Consider the following 21260-nt stretch of genomic DNA (forward strand, 5'->3'; position numbering starts at 1 on the left):
TCTGGGGCTTCTTCCCCACTGAAATATTTTCGGTGATCGCATTCCCCGCAGGTGCACCAAGGGAAGCTTGGACAGCGGCAGCACAAAAGCTGCCACCCCTGGCTCTGAACTCACCATCTCTGTCCCCAGGCACAGGATGCTGGGACCTCAGCGGGTCAGGGGCTGCTGGCACCCATCAGACTGAAGGAAATCGTTGTCTTCAAAGCGGGGAACGTAACTAGAAAATTGGGAACTTTAAAACTGCCTAAGAGCACGTTGCTTACTTAACTCCATCAGCGATGGTAATGGTGGTATCTATCTCAGCCTGCCAGGTTTATCTTGTCGCATGGGCCATAAACAAGATGACAAATGAAAACACTTCAGTGATGTTTATCATCTAAATCACTGCCTGCTTGTTTGCCTCAGCTCTCGAGCAGCCCTCTCTCCTGCCAGGCAATCTGAAGTAACAATCAATTGGGCTCGCAAGATAAAGGTACAAGCGCCCAGCTTAGCTGGGAGTCCTGAATTTCCTTCAGTAAGATGAAAGACCGTCAATAAACGTCAGTAATCTTCTCAATGGTATGCAGCGAGATCAGGAAACGGCTTGAATGTGATGCTAAGGAAGGGGATGGGCAAAACATTTTATTTGGGTCTGTACAAAACAAGGTCATTTCATCATCTTTGGGGAAAAAACTCAGAGTTCGTGACTTGCTTCTGTTGTTTCCACCTGTAAAGGTGCTTGGTCTGCTAAAAAGTGTACTTATGGTCCTTAACTGGCAAAAAGCATGTTGTAGTGTGTTTTAGCGTCCTGCTAGGGCTAATTCCTAGGAGTGAATTGTGGCACCATCATTGATCATGCTTATCCCTTTTGGACAAGCCAGGTGTGCACTTGTCTTTGGAGTATGTGCAGAGGGGAATAGAGGAATCCCCCTGAAGGCAACCAGGGGAGGCTCAGGGCAGGAGCCCCCAGTCCTAACGCGTTGTGCAGGGCTCTGGCTTGTGTTGTGTGTGGCTGTCGAGCACTTCTCTCAGCAGCAGTCCCAGCTGGGCACGCACAGGACAGCAAGCTGCTGCTGGAGAGGAAACGAGGTGCTGCTTCTGGCAAAGGGAGAGCCCTGCCCGAGCAAAGGCAAGCAGGCAAAAGCTGGAGTTCTCATCAGGTTCACTCATGTCGTGCTTATTTTTTTTGTTGTTGTTTCTTTCTGTTTGTTTTTTACCTATGAATAAAAGTCTCTGTGGAAAACCCCTAGATTTGGGGTAGGTCAGCCTTTGCAGTACGAACAGCAACAGGTAGCTGGTGTACAGCTCTCTGCTTCCAGCAAAACATTTACGTGCTGGGGAGGCAGCACACAGGGGCTACAAACGTTCTTCTAATTAAAGATACAAAAATTGTACCTTGGAGATTTCCCACCACTGAATCTGGGGTTTGACTGCCAGTTACTTCCCTGGCCCAAATCTCTCTTCTGTTCTGCTGGCTGTGTGCTCCGTGCTCAGGTGAGGAAGCTCACACTGTAGCTTTTGGTCATTCTATTCCCCCAGCTGGGAAAGGAGGTGAAATACACTTTTCTCTGGAAATTGCCATGCCAGGGAAGTTCACCTCATGCAGTCTACCAGCCTGTCTGCAAGCAGATGCCGATGTCAGGTGTTTGGGGGATAGAAAATCCATCCATGCTGCAAGAGAATTACAAGGGGACGTTTTGGTAAACTTCAATGAGCAATCAGTTTAGGCCCTTAAAGATGAGGATCAAAAGCTCTAATAAATGTATTTTACTCAGTATAATTGCAGAATGTTCCCTCCTTATTTGTCAGTATAGCAAATGAGTTTTTACTCCTACCAAGCTGTTTAATTCAGTGCCTTGCAGCAATGATGTTGCTGTTCCTTGTTTAGAAACGGGCAGATTTCTATTAGAATGAGGAATCGTGGCAATCCAGAGACTCTCACCTCTCACAATGTCACCAGTTCAGTCCTCGTTTAGTCTGGTATCCTGTAAGGTGGTGGATAACTTCCTCGGACTCCCTTAGAAGACCCCAGCAGCTTCCCAAAGTCCACGGAGGGCTGTATCCCCCTGCCCGTGGAGGCCATCTGCTCCTAGGCTTTTCTGAGCATTTAAGCTAGCAAAGAGGTAAAAGACATATTTTGGACTGAAATCCATGACCAGCTGATTTAATCCTATTTGGAGGATGTATGGGTGTGTGTGTATGCAATTGTAAATTTTCTCTAATGACGATAGGTTTCACGGCCTTGTGCTACAGAAACTGGTGTTGTAATTAGCGCCTGTGCTGACGAGGAGAGTGATTTGCACACCCTGCCTGTGTTTTCTCCTAGGAGCAGGAATGGTGGTCGACTGGGAACAAGAAACCGGGCTCCTCATGACCTCGGGAGACGTGAGGATAATCCGGATCTGGGACACAGATCGGGAAATGAAAGTGCAGGTAACATTTGCGTGTTTGTCCCACTAACCTTTTCTCTCCCAGAGCATCCCACACACCGAGCTAGCTCCCTGTGCACTGCCAAAGCATCTGAGACTTGTCTGTGAAGAGCTGACAGGCCCATGGATCTGGATCTGCTGCTTCCCTGCTTCAGAGTCACGTTACAAGACAAATAAAACTGAGCACATGCTTAGGAAGTGTGTCAGGTCTGGAAGCTGCTGCTGTTGCTCTGGATGGCGAGCGGTAACGTCTGGGAAAGGGGAGGCCTCTGAAATCCAGAGGCAGTCACCAGGATGCAGACAGGATTTCCTATGAGCATACAGGTGAAAGAGCACAAAAATCCTTCAGGAGACTTCGCAGTGAGCTGGCTGGGTGGCAGAGCACTCGGACCATCCAAGCGTTTGTGTCAATTATAAGCAAGTAAAAGGTTCTGAGGAATTACAAGGAGGAGCAGCTGGTCTGTGAGAATGAAGTCACCATGCTGGAGACAAAAAGAGAAGACTAGTTTTCAAAGCTGCTAGAAATTAATTACCCGTGGATGAACATTAATTATGACACTTTGACCCTGCAATGCCGGATAATTAAGTCTATGTTAATCTTAATTACATTCACATACTGTTTTTTTTTTCTATGTAAATCAGGGAACATCAAAATTCAGGAGGTGAAAATCTTTTAAATGACGAGGATTAATGATTGTATTGAAAGTATCTGAAAACACGTTGTTTCTTTTTTAATTACAAAGATTGGTTGTGTTGAAATTCAAGTGATTGAAACTTCCTGACTCAGTAACACCGGGAAACTGAAATTCAGCACAAAGAGCAGCAGAGCTGTGTAATCCAAGCTAATAAAGGTGCCTTCCCACTCTTTGAACTGCAAAAAAGTGAACCTCTGGAAGCACTTTGGATGTAGCTGAAGAAGAAAGTACTTCATTTTCACTTCTGCTGCTTGTTTCTGCTTCAAAGACACGATCTGCTTTTAGGCAGTTAGAATAGCTGTCTGAAAACAGCCCCTGAAGTTTGGTGCCTCCAGCCAACAGCTTCTTCACTCAGCCCAGGCTGTGAATAGCAACTAGGAAAGGTGAATTTGCACAGAAGCAAAAATAGGATTGAAGTGTGAAATTAGCTAATGCAGTTCTAACGTGTCTCCTGATTGTCATTCTACTTTGGCAATATTACTTAGTTTATACCTATTTCAATTGATTTTTTTTTCTTTATACCCTTCATAGACATAATTCCAAGTAATTCTTTTGTTTATGGCAAGTAGAAAGGGGGAAAGCAGCAGCATCAGAATAAGAGTGTGCAACATGTTCCTAGCACAGCTGCCCATGCAAGCTCCAGTCTTCCTTTTCCATGTTTGTTTTAATGCACACAGTGCCTGGCATCTAATGAGATAACCTGAATCTTCCTGTCACGTGGTCCTAAAGCAAGGATTGATAAGTGGCACAGCACCGGCCGGCTTTATCTTGCGTAAAAGATTTTGTGGCCCCGCGTTGTAGTTGGGCAGCTCATTGTGTTGTAAGGCTCTGACGTTGTTCAGGAGCACCAGAGCTGCTGCAGCAGCACTCGCTGCCTTGCTGGGAGGGCAGGGAGGTCACACTCAGCCAGTCCTGCTGTCCCCTGCTCAACTTGGCCCATTGCAGCAAACACCGGGGTGCTGCAGAGGTGCAGTGATGATCCTAATGGTGAAAGGAGGAAGAGAGCTAAGTGCTAAAAAAAAAATAAAAAAATTAAAACCTTATTAGATCTGGGTTTATTGCCATTCCAATGGCATTCAAAACTTATAGCCAAAAAAGATGGTTTATGGAGAAATAACTCCTCTGGCCATTTACTTTAACTAATTAGATATTTTTAGAAGAGGATAACATTAACTTTTCCTCCCCAAAACAGACCTTGCCTTGGTTTTGGTTTATAAACCAGAGCCACAAGCTGGTTTTGCTGGAATTCTCTCTCTGGGCTCTGTGGGACGAGTTGTGGGCTGCGTGGCTCTGACACAGGACAGCAGCAGTGACGGTCATCCTCAGGGCCACCACTCCTTCACTTCTGGTCATGTCCAGAGAGCCTGGAGAAAAGCTTTGCACCAGTGCAGATCAGGGTTTACCCCTGGTTTAGTTTTGGACTGATGTACAGAATGCTGAATGGAAGAGGAGGAGGGTGCAGGGAGCCTCTGGCTCCTTGACTCTAGCACCTTTTCTTTGGGGTTGCAGACTTGAAGAGACATCATGGTCTCAACTGGGCTTTTTTTGCTTTCTCCTTAGGACATCCCCACCGGAGCGGACAGCTGTGTGACCAGCCTTTCGTGTGATTCTCATCGTTCGCTCATCGTGGCAGGGCTGGGTGATGGCTCCATCCGCGTGTTTGACAGGAGGATGGCTCTGAGTGAATGGTAACTACCCGGCTTCAGTGAGATCCTCGCATTTCCTCTGCCTTCCCTTCACGTTTCTCCTCTCTGCTTGTTCCCCAGCCGTGTCATGACCTACCGAGAGCACACAGCCTGGGTGGTGAAGGCATACCTGCAGAAACATCCTGAAGGCAACATAATGAGTGTCAGGTAAAAGAGCTTTTACTCTTTGAGCTGTTTTCTCTTAAACACGGCTTGCTTTTCAGTTTAAAATCCACCTTTGGTATTTCAGAAGGTAAGAGCGTAAAGCTTTTTAGGTTGACATTTACTTCAGTAATTAACTCCTGCTCAAACGTGGTAGAGAGAAGGCAAAAAAAAAAAAGTGAAGCTTTCCTTGGAAGCCTGTTGGTTAGGTCTGAGAGTAAACAAGAAGGTATCTGTGCTGAAATCACTATCACGAGGCATGTGAGGGAGGAATCAAGTGAACCAGAAACCTAAGCTAGATATAGCATATCTTATGGTTGTTCTTCTTGATTGCCAGCATCTTTCTGGGGTCATTTGAGATAGAACACGAGAAGGAAGGAGGTTTATGTTGCATCTGTTGGGCATATTGCTGTGCAGGATTACTTTGCTGTTTAGCAATTTTCTACACATAAATCCATTTCTGCTGCCTGGTAAATACTGCATAGAGAGCAGCATATACTTATTTGGCCATTAAAGAACAGCAGAATATAATTTATTGTCACAAAGCCGCTGTTTGCACACAGAGAGGCCCTTTTTCTTGATTACAAAATGAAAACAAAACAGTTTTCTAGGGTGCAGAACATTCCTGGAGTGGGGGATGGGCCAGCAAAAAATTATTGAGATTTTCAGAAAGGGGCTTAAGTGATGCCGCTGACAGATTTGTCAAGCTCACATATTAGAGTTTTTAATCTTCCTTTCTGTAATCTCTTTCAACAATCCCAGGGGTCAGGCTTGTATACTTGGCCAGCCTGTATCTGAAGGCTCATTTATTCCCTCTCCTCAGTGCCCTCATAAGCAAATGATGCTTTTTCTCAGGATTGAAAAAGTCTGAGAAAATGGTTATACCTCAAAAGGCAGGTGTGGTCCTGTCCCAAAGGAACTGTGTTTAAGACAAACCACACCACTCTCAGTTTATCCCACTTCACCATCCTTTGGTTGACAACAAGGTTCAAAAAAAACAAAAAACAACAAATGTTAGGATGTAAGAGGGCCTGGCATAACTATTTCCCAAAAAAGAACTTCAAGGCGTTGTATTGCTTGTGGAGTAATTCTCTGAATCGTAGAGAAACTTTTCATCCAGACCAGGGATAGGAGTTTGCAATACAAGCTGGGTGATTCAGACCCGGATTCTGTTTCTCTCCATCGCTCAGCAGTGGTTCACTGCATTGTCTGAAAAGGTCCTTAAACACCGGAATATCCTGCTTTAGTAGTTAGCTGTTGCTGACTTGTTGATGACCGTTACTGTTCAGTTGGGTTGTGCTTTCTTAAAACCATGTTCTCATAAGTAGTCCCGTCGTCACAGAATTTCATTTCCATTTTAAAGCTCTTACATGGTCTTCCGATATGTTCTGAACCATTTTCAATCGTATTGAGGTTCAAAACTTTAAATGAATTTACTGTATATTTGATCTCTCTCAAATAATGGTTCTATCCAGTCTTTAGGAATGAAATCAGCCCAAAGTTTAATTTGTTTTGGATTTAATTATGTGGCAGCTGGAGTTGCAGCTTCTTATAATGATATAAGTAACCCTGTATAACAGCCTTTTGATTGCTATTAGATATTCCAGAGGTGAAGAAACGGAAGGCAATGTGCTCCTTAATGCTTTCAGATGTTCTTAACTCTGTAGTTGGACGTGGTCATCTTGTCGTACTACTTGGAAAAAATGTTTTAAAGTTGTATTGCCAAAAGCCTTCCTTCTGCTGCCAGTAGAGCAAGGTCAGATGAGTTGGCGCTGCCTTTAGTTTCCATAAGATTTCTGTGGGTCTTTCCCTACACCAGTCTCTTCTAAGAAGCGTGGAAGTGCAGATGTATCACAGCAAACCTTCAGCCCTCTGTTCCAGGGCTATAGGGGAAGATGCATCCTCTTCTCTTCCAACAGATGTGATTCTGCTGATGTATTTCAGAGACATCAATTAACAACGAGGAGTCATTTGTGAAATGCACTTTGAAAAGTGCTTTATCTCCTAAGCGCGGTATCTTGTCACTGCCATTATTGCCTTCCCCCCTGTCTTTTCCCTGATAAAGTCGTTGATAGGATTGACATATCGCCCGAGTGTTAAGCAACATTTGTTACGCCTGGTCCACAGAGTGCTTTGGACAGCAAGAACATGCGGCTGCGCCCAGGCATTCGGCATAATAGATCGTACCAGCAGATCCCATCTGGTTACAGTTCGCTAACACAATTTCCTACTGTGAAAAGGAGAAGGAATTTGGTTCTGACGTGTAGCTTAGTGTATTGGGTATGACATAGCAGTAAAGGCACTTGCACTCAGTGATGGGCTGTAAGTGATAAAAGTACTAATGGATCGCTCCTGAGGGCAGCGGCAGGCTGTTTGCACAGCTCTTAACGCTTTGTGGATGGTACCAGATAAAAGTGACATCAGTGGAAATTCAGCTGCGCTGATAGAGAAGGCAAGGGTGCGTGTCTTCTCTGCCCTAATTTCCTGAATCAGGTGGTCAGCTCGCAGACAGGCACACGGCTCAGTTCCCTGGGCTTTAGGATCTGCTCTGGGTACAGCCTGACATTGTGAAACTCTTGTGTTGGCAGTGTGAACGGAGACGTGCGGTTCTTCGACCCCCGGATGCCAGAGTCCATGAAGGTCCTTCAGATAGTAAAAGGGCTGACGGCTCTTGACATTCACCCACAAGCCAACCTCTTTGCGTGGTAAGTTCCAGTTTCACCTCCTGCATCTCTGGAGTGGAAAGAGAGGACAAATTGTCTCTGCAGACATCGTTCGTGTTTTTTGTTGTTTTAACCTCACCATAAAAAGTGCAGTTTCGCTCCCATGTTTGCAGTTTGGGTATTTTAGCCCTGCCATGCCTTAGGGCATCCCACTGCCAGCAGTGATGGCGTGCTGTCTCTCACTCCCATGTCAGGTCCCTGTATAAATTCAGCGTGTGTGTGTTTGGGCACAGAGCAGGGGACCAGCACCCGGTCCACAGCCAGGAGTCCTGGAGGTTGCAGGGGGTCTGCTTCCAGGGAGCGCCTACATCAGCTTTCCGTGTTTTCTCTTTGTCACACACCGTAACAGGGGCTGTGGTTCGAGCCTTTCTGCAAATCTCTCTGTGCTGAGGTTGCCATGGTACAGCTGAAGTCGATCTCACTGCTTGTAAGAGCTCCTTGCACACTAGCCTGATGAGCTGAGGTCTCCCCAGCTGAAAAAGGGGCTGTGGGCAACAATATTGGTGTTCCCACAACGTTGTCAATGACATCGTGTTCTCTTCATTCCTTTCCAGTGGCTCAATGAATCAGTTCACTGCAATCTACAATGGAAATGGGGAGCTGATCAACAATATCAAATACTACGATGGTTTTATGGGACAAAGAGTTGGAGCCATCAGCTGCCTGGCTTTCCATCCTCACTGGGTCTGTATTCTCTTTTGAGATTTTGGAATTTGCATTTCTCAGTTAAAGGTGGTGTTGGACGAGGGAAAGGCGCAGAGACTCCCCCAGCACAGAGAGGTGCTGCCCCAGCTCAGTTTTCTGAAGGCCCTTTGAGCCTGCTTTCTAGCCCGAGTCCTTCCTTGCTCATCCTCCAGCCTGTTCCAGGTGCCACCAGTGCTGATGTCCCAGCTGCTGAGCCCTTTTGACCTGTGGGGCAGCTTGGCATACTGATCCCATCACTCTGGGTCTGCTGCCTGGTGTAGCTCTGTCTCTTGCCACAGAAATCCTCCAAGGTGAATTTGCCTGTAGCTGAGTGGAGAGGTGCAGTCTCTCACTTCCAGCGTGCCAAATGTTGTGTGCTTATTTATCCCGTGCCTCTGTTCTTGTAGACAGTAGGCTCACCCTTGTGTCTCCGGGGCTGCTTTTACACTATTGCTTATGTAAGGCTGTAGGAAGACCTAATGCTGTGCAGCAGAAAAACTGTCAAAAAAAAAAGAGAAAACTTAAAGGCTTACAAGCTGATGAAGTCTGGGATAAAACAGAGTAAAAAGGAAATTTCTGAATATAGGTGAGGTGGCTCTGCAGTCAGTTGTTAGAGAATCTGTTTGCTACTTAATTAGGAGGCGGGTGCCCATCTGCATTACGGACTGCTGCTCACACAGAGAAGAGAATAAGAGAAAGGAGATTGAGAAACCAATTGAAAACCGATGTGAATGGGTAGGAAAAACAGGAGGAGAAGGCATTTAGGGAGAGAGTTTCATTAGAAACCTGCCAGTCAGAACACAAATACTTCATATGTGATGGGAACAGCAGTGGGAATGATGAAGGGCCTGGAGGAGAGGAGGGAAGAGCAGTGCCATCTTCGGGTGTGGTATTAGCTGGGCAGGCAGAAGGAAAGCTGGTTTTCTGCAAAGGTTGCACACGTTTTACATCCTGAAGGGAATGGGGTTTAAAGGGGAGCTTATCTCCCCTTTGCTGTTGAAAGGTCACTTTGCAGAAAGCTCAGTGGTGATTTTGCTGTCCTACAGTTTGGGGGACGAAGGAAGAAGTGGCTGATGATTTGAAATATTTTGTTCTTTAAATGAACACACAAACCCTATCCAGCCCGGGTCTCCACGGCCGGGATCGTGCCTGGGCCTCCTGGAAGAGGGCATGTTAATTTTCAGTCCAGGCGACTGTTCCTAACTACAGATCTGCAGTCGTTTGGAAAAACTGCGCTAGGTGTTGGCAACGAACAGTCCCCATCATTTATTCCGCCGGCTGAAATGGGCACAGAGCTCGCTGCGACAGTGTAGGTCCTGGCAAAATGTCGTCAGAGCTGCGTTGGCAGATGCACTTAGGAGTTTTCCAGCATCTGGGTGTTACTGCTGCAAATGTCACCCGTTACCATCTTCCCCGCGACGTGCCTCTCATTACTGCAGAACACCTGGATGTTTATCCCTGGTTTGCTCTTTCCACAGCCTCATCTGGCAGTCGGAAGCAATGACTACTACATCTCGGTGTACTCAGTGGAGAAGCGGATCAGATAACGGCTCGTGGCAGCGTCACCGGAGAAGGGAGTCCCAGCGGGCAGGGCCGTGTCTCACCTATAATGTACATAGTGAAATTATCGACTTGAATGTTTAGTGTTGGCTGCTGCTGCAACCCGTAACTTGAACTTTTTTTTTTCTGACTTAGCTACTGATGATTTTGACAAGGGGAAGAGAGACAATCTCCTATTTTTTTTTTTTCAGCTGTATCCTCTAAAAGCTACAGAAAAGGAACATTTTATTTTTGTTTCCAGTGGTTGGCTTCTCTGTTAGGAACACGGCTCCTGAGCTCTGGACTGGATGAGGCGGTACCCTTGAAAAGGGCTTTTTGTTTTAGTCTTTGTTTCCATGTTCTGCTGGAGCGTAGGTTGCTTTGAGGTCTGAAGTCAGGACTCGCCTACAGCTCTGTGCGTCCGAGCTGACCACGGGACCCCTCCAGCTGCTGCCTCCCCCGTGCCAAACAGCAACTCCTCTGGCAGGGCAGCGAGACTCAAGCTGCCCACCTGCAGAACCGTGCACCTGCTCCTGCACCGCCTGAGGTGGGCAGGGGAGGCAGGGACACGTCCCCTCTGCGTGAACTTTATCCTCTCTGCAGTTTCCCCTCCAGTGGAAGTAGAGACAGAGGACGACTTGGTGGCAAGGGATGGCAGGGATCCTGAGGAAAGTGGCTCGAGGAGGCGATGGGAGCAGAGCGGGATGCCACCATACCATGAGGGTGCACGTGGAGGAAAGAGGGAAGAAAGAGCGTGAGCATCTCTGTCAGCCCAGCAAGTCGCTGAAGTCACCACTTTCCACCCAAGCACATGGTCTTGGTGCAGGCTGGGCTGTCTCTGTCACTGTCACTTCTGCAGTCGCTGCCCTGCCCGCAGTGAACTCCGCAAACACGTTTGATAACCTGGAAACTGCCCAGCCAGCAGGGGAGGCTGCGGGTTCAAGCCACACGCTTTCATCTCGCTCCAACGTGCTAATGTTCAGCAAGGTGATGGACACGAGTATTTGTGCACTTTGTGGCTGGGTGCCTGCAGCTACACACACTGCGTGCGTGGCTGTGGCTTGTCTGTGTGTCCCTGCAAGGACTGGGCGTGTAACCAGCCACACGTGATCTGAGCACAAGAGAATCACTAAAGGGGGAAGGCAGCAGGTCTTCCTGCTTAGAGCAAACCAGCTTTATCCCAGCTACCCAGGGGAAAGGCAGCTCCATTATCGGCACCTTCCGAGTCTGTATGATGAATGTTTCTGTCCCTTGAAGTCCATGATGTGTCTGGAGGTCACTGTGGGGGAGAGGTAGGCAAAGCCAAAGGGCAGGTTTCTTTCAAGTGCTGCTGTGGTGCAATTTAGCTGCCCAAGAACAGAACTTGCGCTTGTGCAAAAATCACTGCATTGACAAAGGTAGGCTTCCGAAATCCTAAAGTCCACGGTTTTTCTTCTGGCCAAGACACTGGGTCTGCAGGCTCCCAGCAAACTGTGCCAGCAACGAGGCTGACGGTGGTGGACATACAAATGAGGGAAGGGCTGAGAAATGCTCTCATACTGTGCGGATGGTGGCTTTACCTTTGCCACGGCACCTGTGGAGTGGATCTGACCCAGCACCGCTCCGCATGTACCAGATAACCCCATTCCCTGCACGTCGAGGCAGCTGGGCCGTGCAGGGTTAGAGGAATTGGCCCGGTTGCTATTCCAGCGTTGCTGCAGGGAAGCTGACGATGAAACGCCGTGTGCACATCTGGAAATTCATTTGGCGAGGCTCCATGAACGGTGGAGGCAGAGAGAAGCCAAAAGCTGGGCGCTGCGTCCTTACCCGTCAGCACCGCTGCTGTCCCCCCCGTAGCAGGGAGGCAGAGGGCCACCAGGATGATGGATCAAAGGCTTTAAACTTGAGGAAATACTACCTAGAAGTCCACTTTTGAGTTACCAAAAGTTAATTATGGTCTAACAGAGCTGTGCCTCTTCCTGACCCACTGAGCTGCTCCTGTGCTGCTCCAGCCTGTCCCAGCGGTACGCGCCCCCAGCCTGCGGCCACCCTGCGCGCCCCGCGCCGCCGGGGCCAGCAGCGGGCTTCGGGCAGGCGTGGGGGCGGTTTGGGATCTACACGTAACCGATTAACATACACAGCTTAAAAAACAAACGATAGATTTTTAACTTGTATCAGTGTATTTGTCAAAGGAACAAGAAATACCTGGCAAGATGGGGGGGGTGCACAGTGGGAAGCTGCTGCTCCTCACCAGCATTCCCGGGTGCCCCGCCAGCCGGCGCAGCCAGGAGATGGGTTTTTAACTAACTGGGCCTGTTTAGCTTTCATCTAAGCGCGTGTGTGTGGGCTGTATTTTCACAGGTCTGACGCAGAGATTCAATCATGAAGTTTAACCAAGGATCTGGAGAGCATCCTACCTAAAAGTTCACTTATCTCTATTTATTTTACAAAAACAAAAAAATATTAAAAAAAAAATAAAAAACAGAACACAATTGTAATGTGAGAGTAAAACAATTACAAACAAATAAATGGTTAATAAAAAATAAATGCAGAAATACTTCAGTCTGAGGATCACTTTCTGGGGCGGAGGTGGGGAGGGGCAGTGCCACAGGGGCGAGAGGCCGGGAGCCGTGTCCAACAGCTGAGTTATGTTTTTAGGTGGCACACTGCGTGATTTGGGGCTGTTTGCACACAAAGAGGCTGCTTACACGTCGAGATCCTGAGCAAAAGAGATTTGCACAAGCCCAGGTCACTGCTTCTGAGCTGCTAGGGATTTGCCGGTGTAAATCCCTGCAGCTGGGGCTGGTGGTGGAGCCGGGGGGCAGCATCAGGAGGTTTTGGGGGGGCTTCGCTCCTTATGTTTGAGGGGTGCTCACGTCATTGCCTCTGGCTGCTGCTCTGGGCTTGCAGCAGCGGGGAAGTGAGAGCCGGATCCTCGTGGCCTCCAGAGGTGAAAACGTCTTTGGGAACATCGGGTGGTGCAGAACGAGACGATGGATGATTTGGGGAGAAAATGCAGCGGCGAAAAAGGGGCATTTTGTGCTGTGTTGTCTCACAAATCCCAGTGGTCTAACGGAGCTCAGATCACCTCGGGGAGCGCCGTACGGCGGGCACCCCGCGACCAAAACCCACCACGGCCAGCACGGCAGCGCCATGAGAGGGGCACAGCACCAGGCCCCGAGGTGTGCACGCCCTGGGGGGCTCCGAATTGCAGGGCCCTGGGATTGGACATGGGGACGTGGAGCCTTGGGGACGTGGAGCCTCGGGGACGTGCCGGTGGATCTGCGAGGCTCTGACACATGTGGAGGGTGCTGCCTGCTCTGGGCGGAGAACGGGGATGGGGCCCCCTTTGTCCCTACCCCAGGACCCCCCCACTCTCCCCACAGCTGCCCCTGCCCCAGCACACCTCCTCTCACACCCCCAGTGCCTTTATTGCCCCACGCTCTGCCCTACAGCCCCCATTCCCTACAGTCCCCCGTCCCTTTAGTCCCCATCCCACATACCCCCGTTCCCCACTGCTCCCCCACCCCCTACAACCACCATCCCCTATACACCCCATGCTCCATAGCCCCCTTTCCCTACAGCCCCCCTAATGCTGCCCCATCCCCTACAGCCTCCCCCATCCCTTACCCTCCCCTTTACCCCCACCACCCCCTGAATGCTTTGTCCCACAAACCCCCCCATAAAGGGGGCACCCCTTCTCCCATAACCCCCCATCCCCTATAGCCACTAACCCTATATCCCCACCCCCTATGGCCACCAACCCCTACACCCCCCCCTCTATAACCCCATTCCTCTTTTATAACCCCCCCCTCTCTACTCTCCATCCCCTATACCCCCACCATCCCCTACACCCCCCCACCACCCCCTATTTCCTACAAGCCCCATCCCCTGTACCCCAGTACCCTATAACCTCCCCCGTCCCCCTGCCCCATACCCCACCCTCTCCACACCCCCATCCCCTACAGACCCCCCACACACACCCCCATCCCCTACACCCCCTCCCCACCACCCCCTATTTCCTACAAGCCCCATACCCCGGTGCCCTATAACCTCCCCCAGCCCCTACAACCCCCATCCCCTACAGCCCCCAACACCCCCTATTTCCTACAGTCCCCCCACACCCCCATCCCCTACAGACCCCCCCTTTACACCCCCATTCCCTACATCTCCCCATCCCCTACAGCCCCTCCCCAACACTCTCTATTTCCTACAGACCCCCCCCACGCCCCCATCCCCTACAGACCCCCCCCATTAAACCTCTATCCCCTACAGCCCCTCCCCAACACCCCCTATTTCCCACAGACCCCCCTCATCCCCTACAGCCCCCCCTTACACCCCCATCCCCTATACCCCCTCCCCAACACCCCCCATCCCCTACAGACTCCCCCATTAGACCCCCATCCCCTACACCCCCTCCCCAGCATCCCCTATTTCCTACAGCCCTCCCCCATCCCCTACAGCCCCCCCCCACCCCCCCCCCGGCTCCCTCCGCGCCCCGCTACCGCCCCCCCGCGGCCCCCTCTCCCCTCTCCGCCTCTCGCTTTCCGCGGGGCCGGGCCCTGCGCGGCCGCCGTCGGGGGGCGGAGGCCGAGGGGGAGGCCGAGGCCGGGGCCGCCCGGGGCCGGGCCGAGGCCGAGGCCGGGACCGGGACCGGGGCCATGGGGAACCTGTTCGGGAGGAAGCGGCGGAGCCGCGTCACGGAGCAGGACAAGGCCGTGCTGGTAACGGGGAGAGGGAGGTGGCGGTGAGGGCTGGGCCCCGTGAGGCGGCGGCGGCTGCCCCTGCCCCGGGCCCGGCCCTGAGGCGCGTCCCGCCGTGTCCCTGCAGCAGCTGAAGCAGCAGCGCGACAAACTGAGGCAGTACCAGAAGCGGATCAGCCTCAACATGGAGCGGGAGCGAGCCCTGGCCCGGCAGCTGCTGAAGGAGGGCAAGAAGGAGTGAGTGGGGCCGCTGGGGGGGGCTTGGGGGTGCTTCTCCAGCTGGGCCCAGCCCCTGGGGGCCCGGCTGGGGTCTGGGGGGCCGCACGGTGACACCCCCAGCACGGTGACACCCCCCCAGCACAATAAAGCCCCCGTCCCCACCAAGCACAGGTGCTAAGTCGCCAGTTTATGCTCGATTAATTGGCTCACCCTTATTCATGGGAACAGCTCAGAGGTCACATTTAATTTTCACGTTTATTTCTCCTCTTTTGGAAAAATAACACAAAACGAGTGGTGTTTAAATGAGTACCGTCACCTAAAGCGGCCTCTTTAGGCTCATCTGCTTCCTTCTCTGCTGAGTTATCCTGCTCTCCCTTCCCCCAGAAAAGCCCCGCTCTTATCCCCTTTGCTCCCCTCTGTGCTGAGTTGTCCTGCTCTTCTTGTCCCCCAGAAAAGCCCTGCTCTTGCTGAAGAAGAAGCGCTACCAAGAGCAGCTCCTGGACAGGACGGATAACCAGATCAGCAACTTGGAGCGCATGGTGAGCGACAGCCTCCAGCCAACACCTCCTGCTGGGGGCAGAGTCCTGTGCCCAACGCACAGCGCGCTGAGATCAGCCTCATGTCACGGCTCCTCTCTAACGAATCAGCGTGAGCTTGGTTTGAGTCTGTATTGCAGGCTCCGTGTTAAATACAAGTGTAGTGAGTTAGTAAAACTTGAGGCACAGTGCAGGCAGCTGTAGTAGAAACTTCCTCTGGCTTGTCTTGGGACCTTGGTTTTAGGAACAGATGTATTTGTTCTGGTGTGGTCAGCGAAACTACAGCCTCAGCGTAGGTTGCCAGCTGGAGAGCCAGAAAAAGGCCTGCTGGATATGCAGCTGCCTGCGTTAAAAGTTTTTCTGTGCATGTTTCATGCTGCTGGTGTAATTGAAGTCTCTGTTGGGGCTCTTGACTCTCTTTTCCTTGCATTTTCTCTGGGAACCTTGGGAGTCTGTGCCCGGGCTGTGACAGCTGGTGGTGCATCCCCCTCTCCTTCCTGTTTCAGGTCCAGGACATCGAGTTCACCCAGATCGAAATGAAGGTCATCGAGGGTCTGAAAATAGGCAACGAGTGTCTGAACAAGATGCACCAGGTACGTGTGAGCAGCTCAGCTGAGTGTTGCCTTGCCTCGGACTAGGCAGGGTCCTGGGTGTTGGCAGCTGGCTCCCTGCGGGCCTCGTTTACACACGAATTTTGTCTCTTCAGGTTATGTCAATAGAAGAAGTGGAAAGAATAATAGGCGAAACCCAAGATGCTGTGGAGTACCAGAGGGTACGTACTGTGTGCGTGAGCAGCTGTGAGCAGAGGCAGCCTGCCACGCAGAATTCCTCTGGCGTGCGGTGTGTTCCCAGCCTTATTTAACAGGCAGTCGGGCTGGGAATTGAATCTCAGTTGCCTGCAGAAAAATTAGGCTTGTTAGTTTTCAGAGTACCCCTTCAGCCGGTGTTTGTGTTGATTTCCCACATCCACGTGTCCCGCTCTAAGCCACAGAGCTGCTTCTGTGCATCGTTTTTGACTGGAGCGTGTCTTTTCCTCACTTTTGTAGCAAATCGACGAGCTACTGGCTGGCAGCCTGACTGAGGAGGATGAAGATGCCATTCTAGAAGAATTAAATACTATTACTCAGGTAGGATTAACCTGATGTTCTTATTATTTGCAGCGTGCGTTTCCAGGCAGCTGTTTGCAATAGGGGAATGTCTTTTCACCACTCGTGACAGCTTGTCTTCTGCTACAGATCAGTTATACCCGTTTGTGCCTAATTCCCATGTCAGCAAAGACTAAGCTAATTGCTCCATACGCAGGGGTCATTTAAAATGGGATGATTTTAAGGGTTGTACTTGCATTTGCGAACTGTTACAGTCAGCTGGTCTCTGTTCTTACTGGAGAGCTATTCCACTTCAGTAGGTGAAGATCTTGAAAGTCCTGGGTCGTGCTCAGATAAAGCAGTGTCCGTTATCACTCCCACCCATCTCTGTGCTGCCCGTGGCTCCAAGCACTGGCTTGGTTTGGCTTCACTTACTGGGCAGTGCTGGAACCCGTAACCCTTCCCGCAGTTCTGGGGGCAGATGTCAGTTTGTCTGTGAAGTCTCTTTTATTCCTGTCCTGTTCCCAGTCTTGGCACAGAACTGGGGTGCAGGGGTCTGGGACCACCGCCTGGCGTGTGGGGTGTGTGCCATGTGTCCTCTTCCATGTTCTTGCAGGAACAGCTGGAGCTTCCAGAAGTTCCTTCTGAGCCACTCCCGACAGAGGTTGCAGGTACGCTTTCATTTTGGTTCTGTGCAATGCTTGGAGACCCTCTCCTTACTGTAAGTGGCTCTGACAAACCCCTTCTTGCTGAACCTTTGCCTTAAGAGGCCTCAAGTCCCCGGTCCCTTTCTGTTAGTCAGCATTTAGTCATTCTGGAAGGGTTTCCCCTTGTGTGGCTTGCACCTGCCGCTCCCAAGTCACGCTCTGGACCTGCTGGTGGGCTGCCAGCTGTGGTGTGTCACGGCGTGAAGCTCCACGAGGGATTCCTTCCCTGACCCTCTGCTTCATCCAAAACTTGACTGGTTCCCTGCACGTCAACACAGCGTGCAAGGACAACATTTAGTGACCACGGATAGCAGCATTCACACTGGGGGGGGGAAAAGGAGGAGGGAAAAAAGGTTTCAGTGAGACTCATGATGGTTTGAAGCTCTGGTGACCTTCCTTCAGCTGAACACAGTGGTTCTGAGCTGGCTGGGTGGGGGTTGCTGGAGCCCCAGGACTCCAGACCTGCTGGAGCGTGAGCTCTGCAGACAGGGTTGTTTAGTCGTAGTGCTTGTTTACTGACCACGGCTCAGTTGTCATCTCTGCACGTTGGCCACAGGACAGCCAAATAAAATACGAGCTGCCCTTGCAGCGTGCAGCTGGCTGAGCCTGCTTTAGGTTGGTGTCGGGCTGAAGGGGAGGGAGGCAGAGCTTGCCCACCCCCTGCCCTCCGAGGAATCTCTTGCTGTTCCAGATCTGTTTCTCTGGGCTGGGAGCTAGCTGAGGTTGTGTCGGGTACATTTTGAAACTTTTAATTCTTGAAGTGCTGTGAAAAAGAGGGGCAAACAGGGTTATGTGGAATCATTTATAATGAACACTTACAGCTCAGTAACTTTCCTGTGAGCATTTGTTGCTCTGCTGAGACGTGGAATGAGAGCCTTGGTTCTTCCTCAGGAGATGATTCTGGAGATTGTGTTCTCTGTTTCTGTAACAAGTCTCTTTTTTCCTCCACAGAACCAACACCAATCAAGAACAGGCCAAAACCAGAGCTTGTGGCAGCATCCTAACTCCCACTCCTGGGGATTCCCCCATCACTTTCACCCAGGACAGTTTGCCATCCCAGCCTGTGCTGGGAACAAGCACTGCCTCGGCAGCATCCCAGCTGTGCTGGGCGGATTGCGGAGCAGGATTCCCTGCGCAGGGTGGGGAGCCTCAGCTGGTTGATTATTGCTCTTGTATCAAGATTATTTTCTAGCGCTTTCTTTTTTTGTAACTTAAATTCTGAACTCACTCAGCTGCGCTGTCTCGGGATTAAATAACAACTCTCAAACTTCCAAAGCCAAATGCTTTCTTAGGTTTGCTTGGTTTGGTTTCAGTTGTAAATCTGCCTTTGCTCGGACAGAATCCCCAGTGAGCCCTCCTGACCTTTCTGGTGTCCGCACGCCTCTGTCCCTCTGCTTCTCCCCTTCTGTTCTGTCTGTGGAAGTGCTGCCGGTGTTTCTCATCCTCCCCTAGATCTGCCTGGGACAAGCAGGGACCCGTGAGGCCCCATAGGCAGGGGCTGGGTGCAGGCAGCCAGGGGGAGGCAGCAAATCCTCTGTGCTGCTGCTGGAAACGGTTCTGGCAGCTCGTGCAAAACCAGCAGACGTGAGGGTGCTTCACTGGGGTGAAGCCAGGAGAGATTGCTTGTTTTGCCTGCAGCAGCTCTCCTTGAGAGGGACAAAACCACCCTGTGAGGTGAGGAGCTGCTCCCTGGGCGTGAGTCAGAGGCAGCTGGTAAGGATTCCCATTCAGATCCCGCTCTGCCTCTGGCAATCCATGGCACTGAATGCAGAAGTGGAGTTGAGAAATCTGCTGAGCCTCTTAAAATTTATAGCAAGGAGCCTTCTGCTGCTGTTATGAGCCAGAAGTCACCCCGTGTTGGCTCAGCACCTTCAGCAGCGTCCGAGTTCACCTTCGCAGTGTTCAGGCGGCCTGAGCTCGATGCTGCTGCCCGCTGTCAGCTCCTGGCTGGTATTTCCTCGCAGCGCAGGAGACAGGAGAGGTCAGGCTCATTCTGCACCAGACATGAAGTTTGCAGGTCTTTAAGGGCTCTGCTCAGGGAGGAGTTAGAGGGGAGGCCGTTTTCTCCTGAGACCTGGCCGTGGAGGATGGTCCAGTGCTCGGCGTGGTGTAGCCGGGGCTGGCGTGGCTGCTGAGCTGCTTGGAGAGCTGCCTGGCCAGCCAGGTGGTGGGCAGATTTAGCTGTTCTTGGAAGCAAGCGTACTTGCCAGCTTGCAGATGCTCTTCAGGACACTGCAGATCTTTATTTATTACAGTCTGGAAGCCACAACCCTTAATCCCTGTCCCTGTGACAGCAGCAGGACCCTGAGGGCCCTCTGAGACGTTGGGTGACTGCCCGAGGGGCTCCGTGACCTGGTGCTAGACGACGCTGATTAATCCCAGAGACTGCTGCCCTCCGGCCTGCAGTGGAGGCAGCAGCAGCTGGGGGTGTTGGATTTTTGTTTGCTTGTTGCTGTTCTGTTCATGTTAAGTCATGCTCTCTGTTTTGTCTCCATTTGTGCTGTTCCAAGGACTGGAGGGGTATCCACAGCCCCCTGCCCGGGGCAGGTTGTGGGGCGCGATCCCTCGAGCAGAGGCAGCGTGTGCTTGGCAGTTGCCCTATTTTCAGTCTTTCTTCATTAATGTTGCGTAACAAAGCCACTGCCCCACAAGCTGCGGGTGTGTTTACAGAGCAGTGCAACAGAAAACAAAACTTTCCCTGAAATTGGCAGAGGGGGCTCCAAACGCTCCCTGTGCCTGTGCCGGTCACCCCAGCCAGCGTTTGGAACAGCCTCGTACAGCCACCTGCCTCTCAGCTTTCAGAGCTGAAGCTCAAATAGGGCAGAGCTGTGTCTGGTTTACACTCCTGTGCTGGTTTTTCTGCAGGCAAGGCTCCTGTTGCTCTGCCGCCACCCGGGGTGGGTTGCAGTGCCCGCTTTTTCCACCAGAGAGAGCCTCGTCCCCACCAGCGCGGTGGCTTCTGCAGCTCTCTGGTGGGACGTTTTGCTTCCAGCCTCCTTCGCTGCGTTGCCGGCCTGGTGTCTCCTTGTTTAATTTCCCCCTGTTTGATCTGTGACTCATAGGAGTGAATGCTGGACTCTCCCACGAAGTTCTCGAAGGGACCTCTCCCGGGGCACAGCTCTTGCTGCTGGCGCTCGGAGTGAGCCCTGTTCCACGGGGCTGGCACACGTCGTCGTGGTCTGCCTGCTCCTTTTCTCTCCTATGAACTTCTTGGCAACAAGGGAGGCACGAGCAAAACACCCCCCGGGGAAGCTGTGCTGATGCTGTGCCGTGATGCTGCGGTGCTGAGCTGCTCCCGCTGTGCCCCCTGCCCTGCAGGAGCCGCGTTGGGGCAGTGCTGGAAGGGTTCAGGCTGCCCCCTGCCTCGGTGGGTGCCAAAAAGGGGCCGAACGCTGACCTCCCGACTGGAAAACTGGGAGCAGATCACTGGGAGCAGATCACCAGCAGCTTCCCCTTCTACTCCCTGGAGCAAACATTGCGCCGAGCCTCCTGGGGAGGAAGAGCCAGGAGCGGCGTGCACCCGCCGCGCGGTGCTGGAACAATAAACGGTTTCTAATGGTTTCACCGATTCCTCTTCCAGTCTCATGTTTTCAAAGTAAATGTTTGCAGCGAGCAGGAGCTGCCTTCCTCCCTGCCCAGCTCCCTGCTCCTGGGAGAGACTCGGGCAGGAAGTTTTCCGTCCAGGCTCCGTGTGTAAGAGGAAAACAATCCCGCCTGCCTGCCCGTCCCCGCAGCGCTCCTCTTGGGTAACGACAGCAGCGGTGCCCTGGCAGACGTGGCACGGGCTGGGAGCAAAATTAGGTGAGGTGGAGCTGCGTTTCAGAGAAACCAGGCATCAGGTTATTGCTGCGGTGGTAAAGCTGCTGCTGTGGGGCCGTGGGGCTGTGCCTGCCCCCTGCTTGGCACAGAGGCTCCCCAGGGCTGGTGCACGGGGTCCGAGGCCATCCACAGCGCTCACAGAGCTCCCTGGAGAAGGCACGAGCACCAGGAAGGGCTCACGGGGAGCAGCATTATTGGGGTGAATGTTTGGGAAGAGCCCTCCTGCCTGGGGGGTCTCAGGGAAGCTGGGCTGGGTCCTGCTGGGCTGTTTGGGAATTTTTAAGGAACTTCTCATCGGGCCCAAGCTGGGGCTGGT

General features: G+C 51.7%; 2 protein-coding genes across 6 annotated transcripts in view; both read left to right on the forward strand.

Annotated features, from left to right (window-relative positions):
- Positions 1-12422, forward strand: part of RPTOR (regulatory associated protein of MTOR complex 1) — a 136234-nt gene extending 123812 nt beyond the window's left edge. For all 5 annotated transcript variants that reach the window (XM_082775074.1, XM_082775075.1, XM_082775076.1 and 2 more), the window contains 6 exons: positions 2306-2412; positions 4664-4791; positions 4870-4956; positions 7539-7655; positions 8228-8357; positions 9836-12422. In XM_082775074.1, coding sequence (XP_082631200.1) covers positions 2306-2412; positions 4664-4791; positions 4870-4956; positions 7539-7655; positions 8228-8357; positions 9836-9904 — 638 coding nt within the window. In that variant the 3' untranslated portion in view covers positions 9905-12422. The remainder of the gene's footprint in view (positions 1-2305; positions 2413-4663; positions 4792-4869; positions 4957-7538; positions 7656-8227; positions 8358-9835) is intronic.
- A 2038-nt stretch (positions 12423-14460) lies between these two features.
- On the forward strand, positions 14461-20677 carry CHMP6 (charged multivesicular body protein 6). Its single transcript, XM_082774916.1, has 8 exons — positions 14461-14599; positions 14706-14815; positions 15249-15336; positions 15840-15926; positions 16040-16105; positions 16380-16460; positions 17035-17089; positions 18077-20677. Exons 1-8 carry the CDS (start codon positions 14537-14539, stop codon positions 18127-18129), a joined length of 603 nt encoding a protein of 200 aa, XP_082631042.1. The 5' UTR covers positions 14461-14536; the 3' UTR covers positions 18130-20677.
- Positions 20678-21260: the final 583 nt, after the last annotated feature.

Source organism: Aythya marila (genome assembly GCF_965140915.1).
Source record: "Aythya marila genome assembly, chromosome: 18".
Lineage (NCBI taxonomy): Eukaryota > Metazoa > Chordata > Aves > Anseriformes > Anatidae > Aythya > Aythya marila.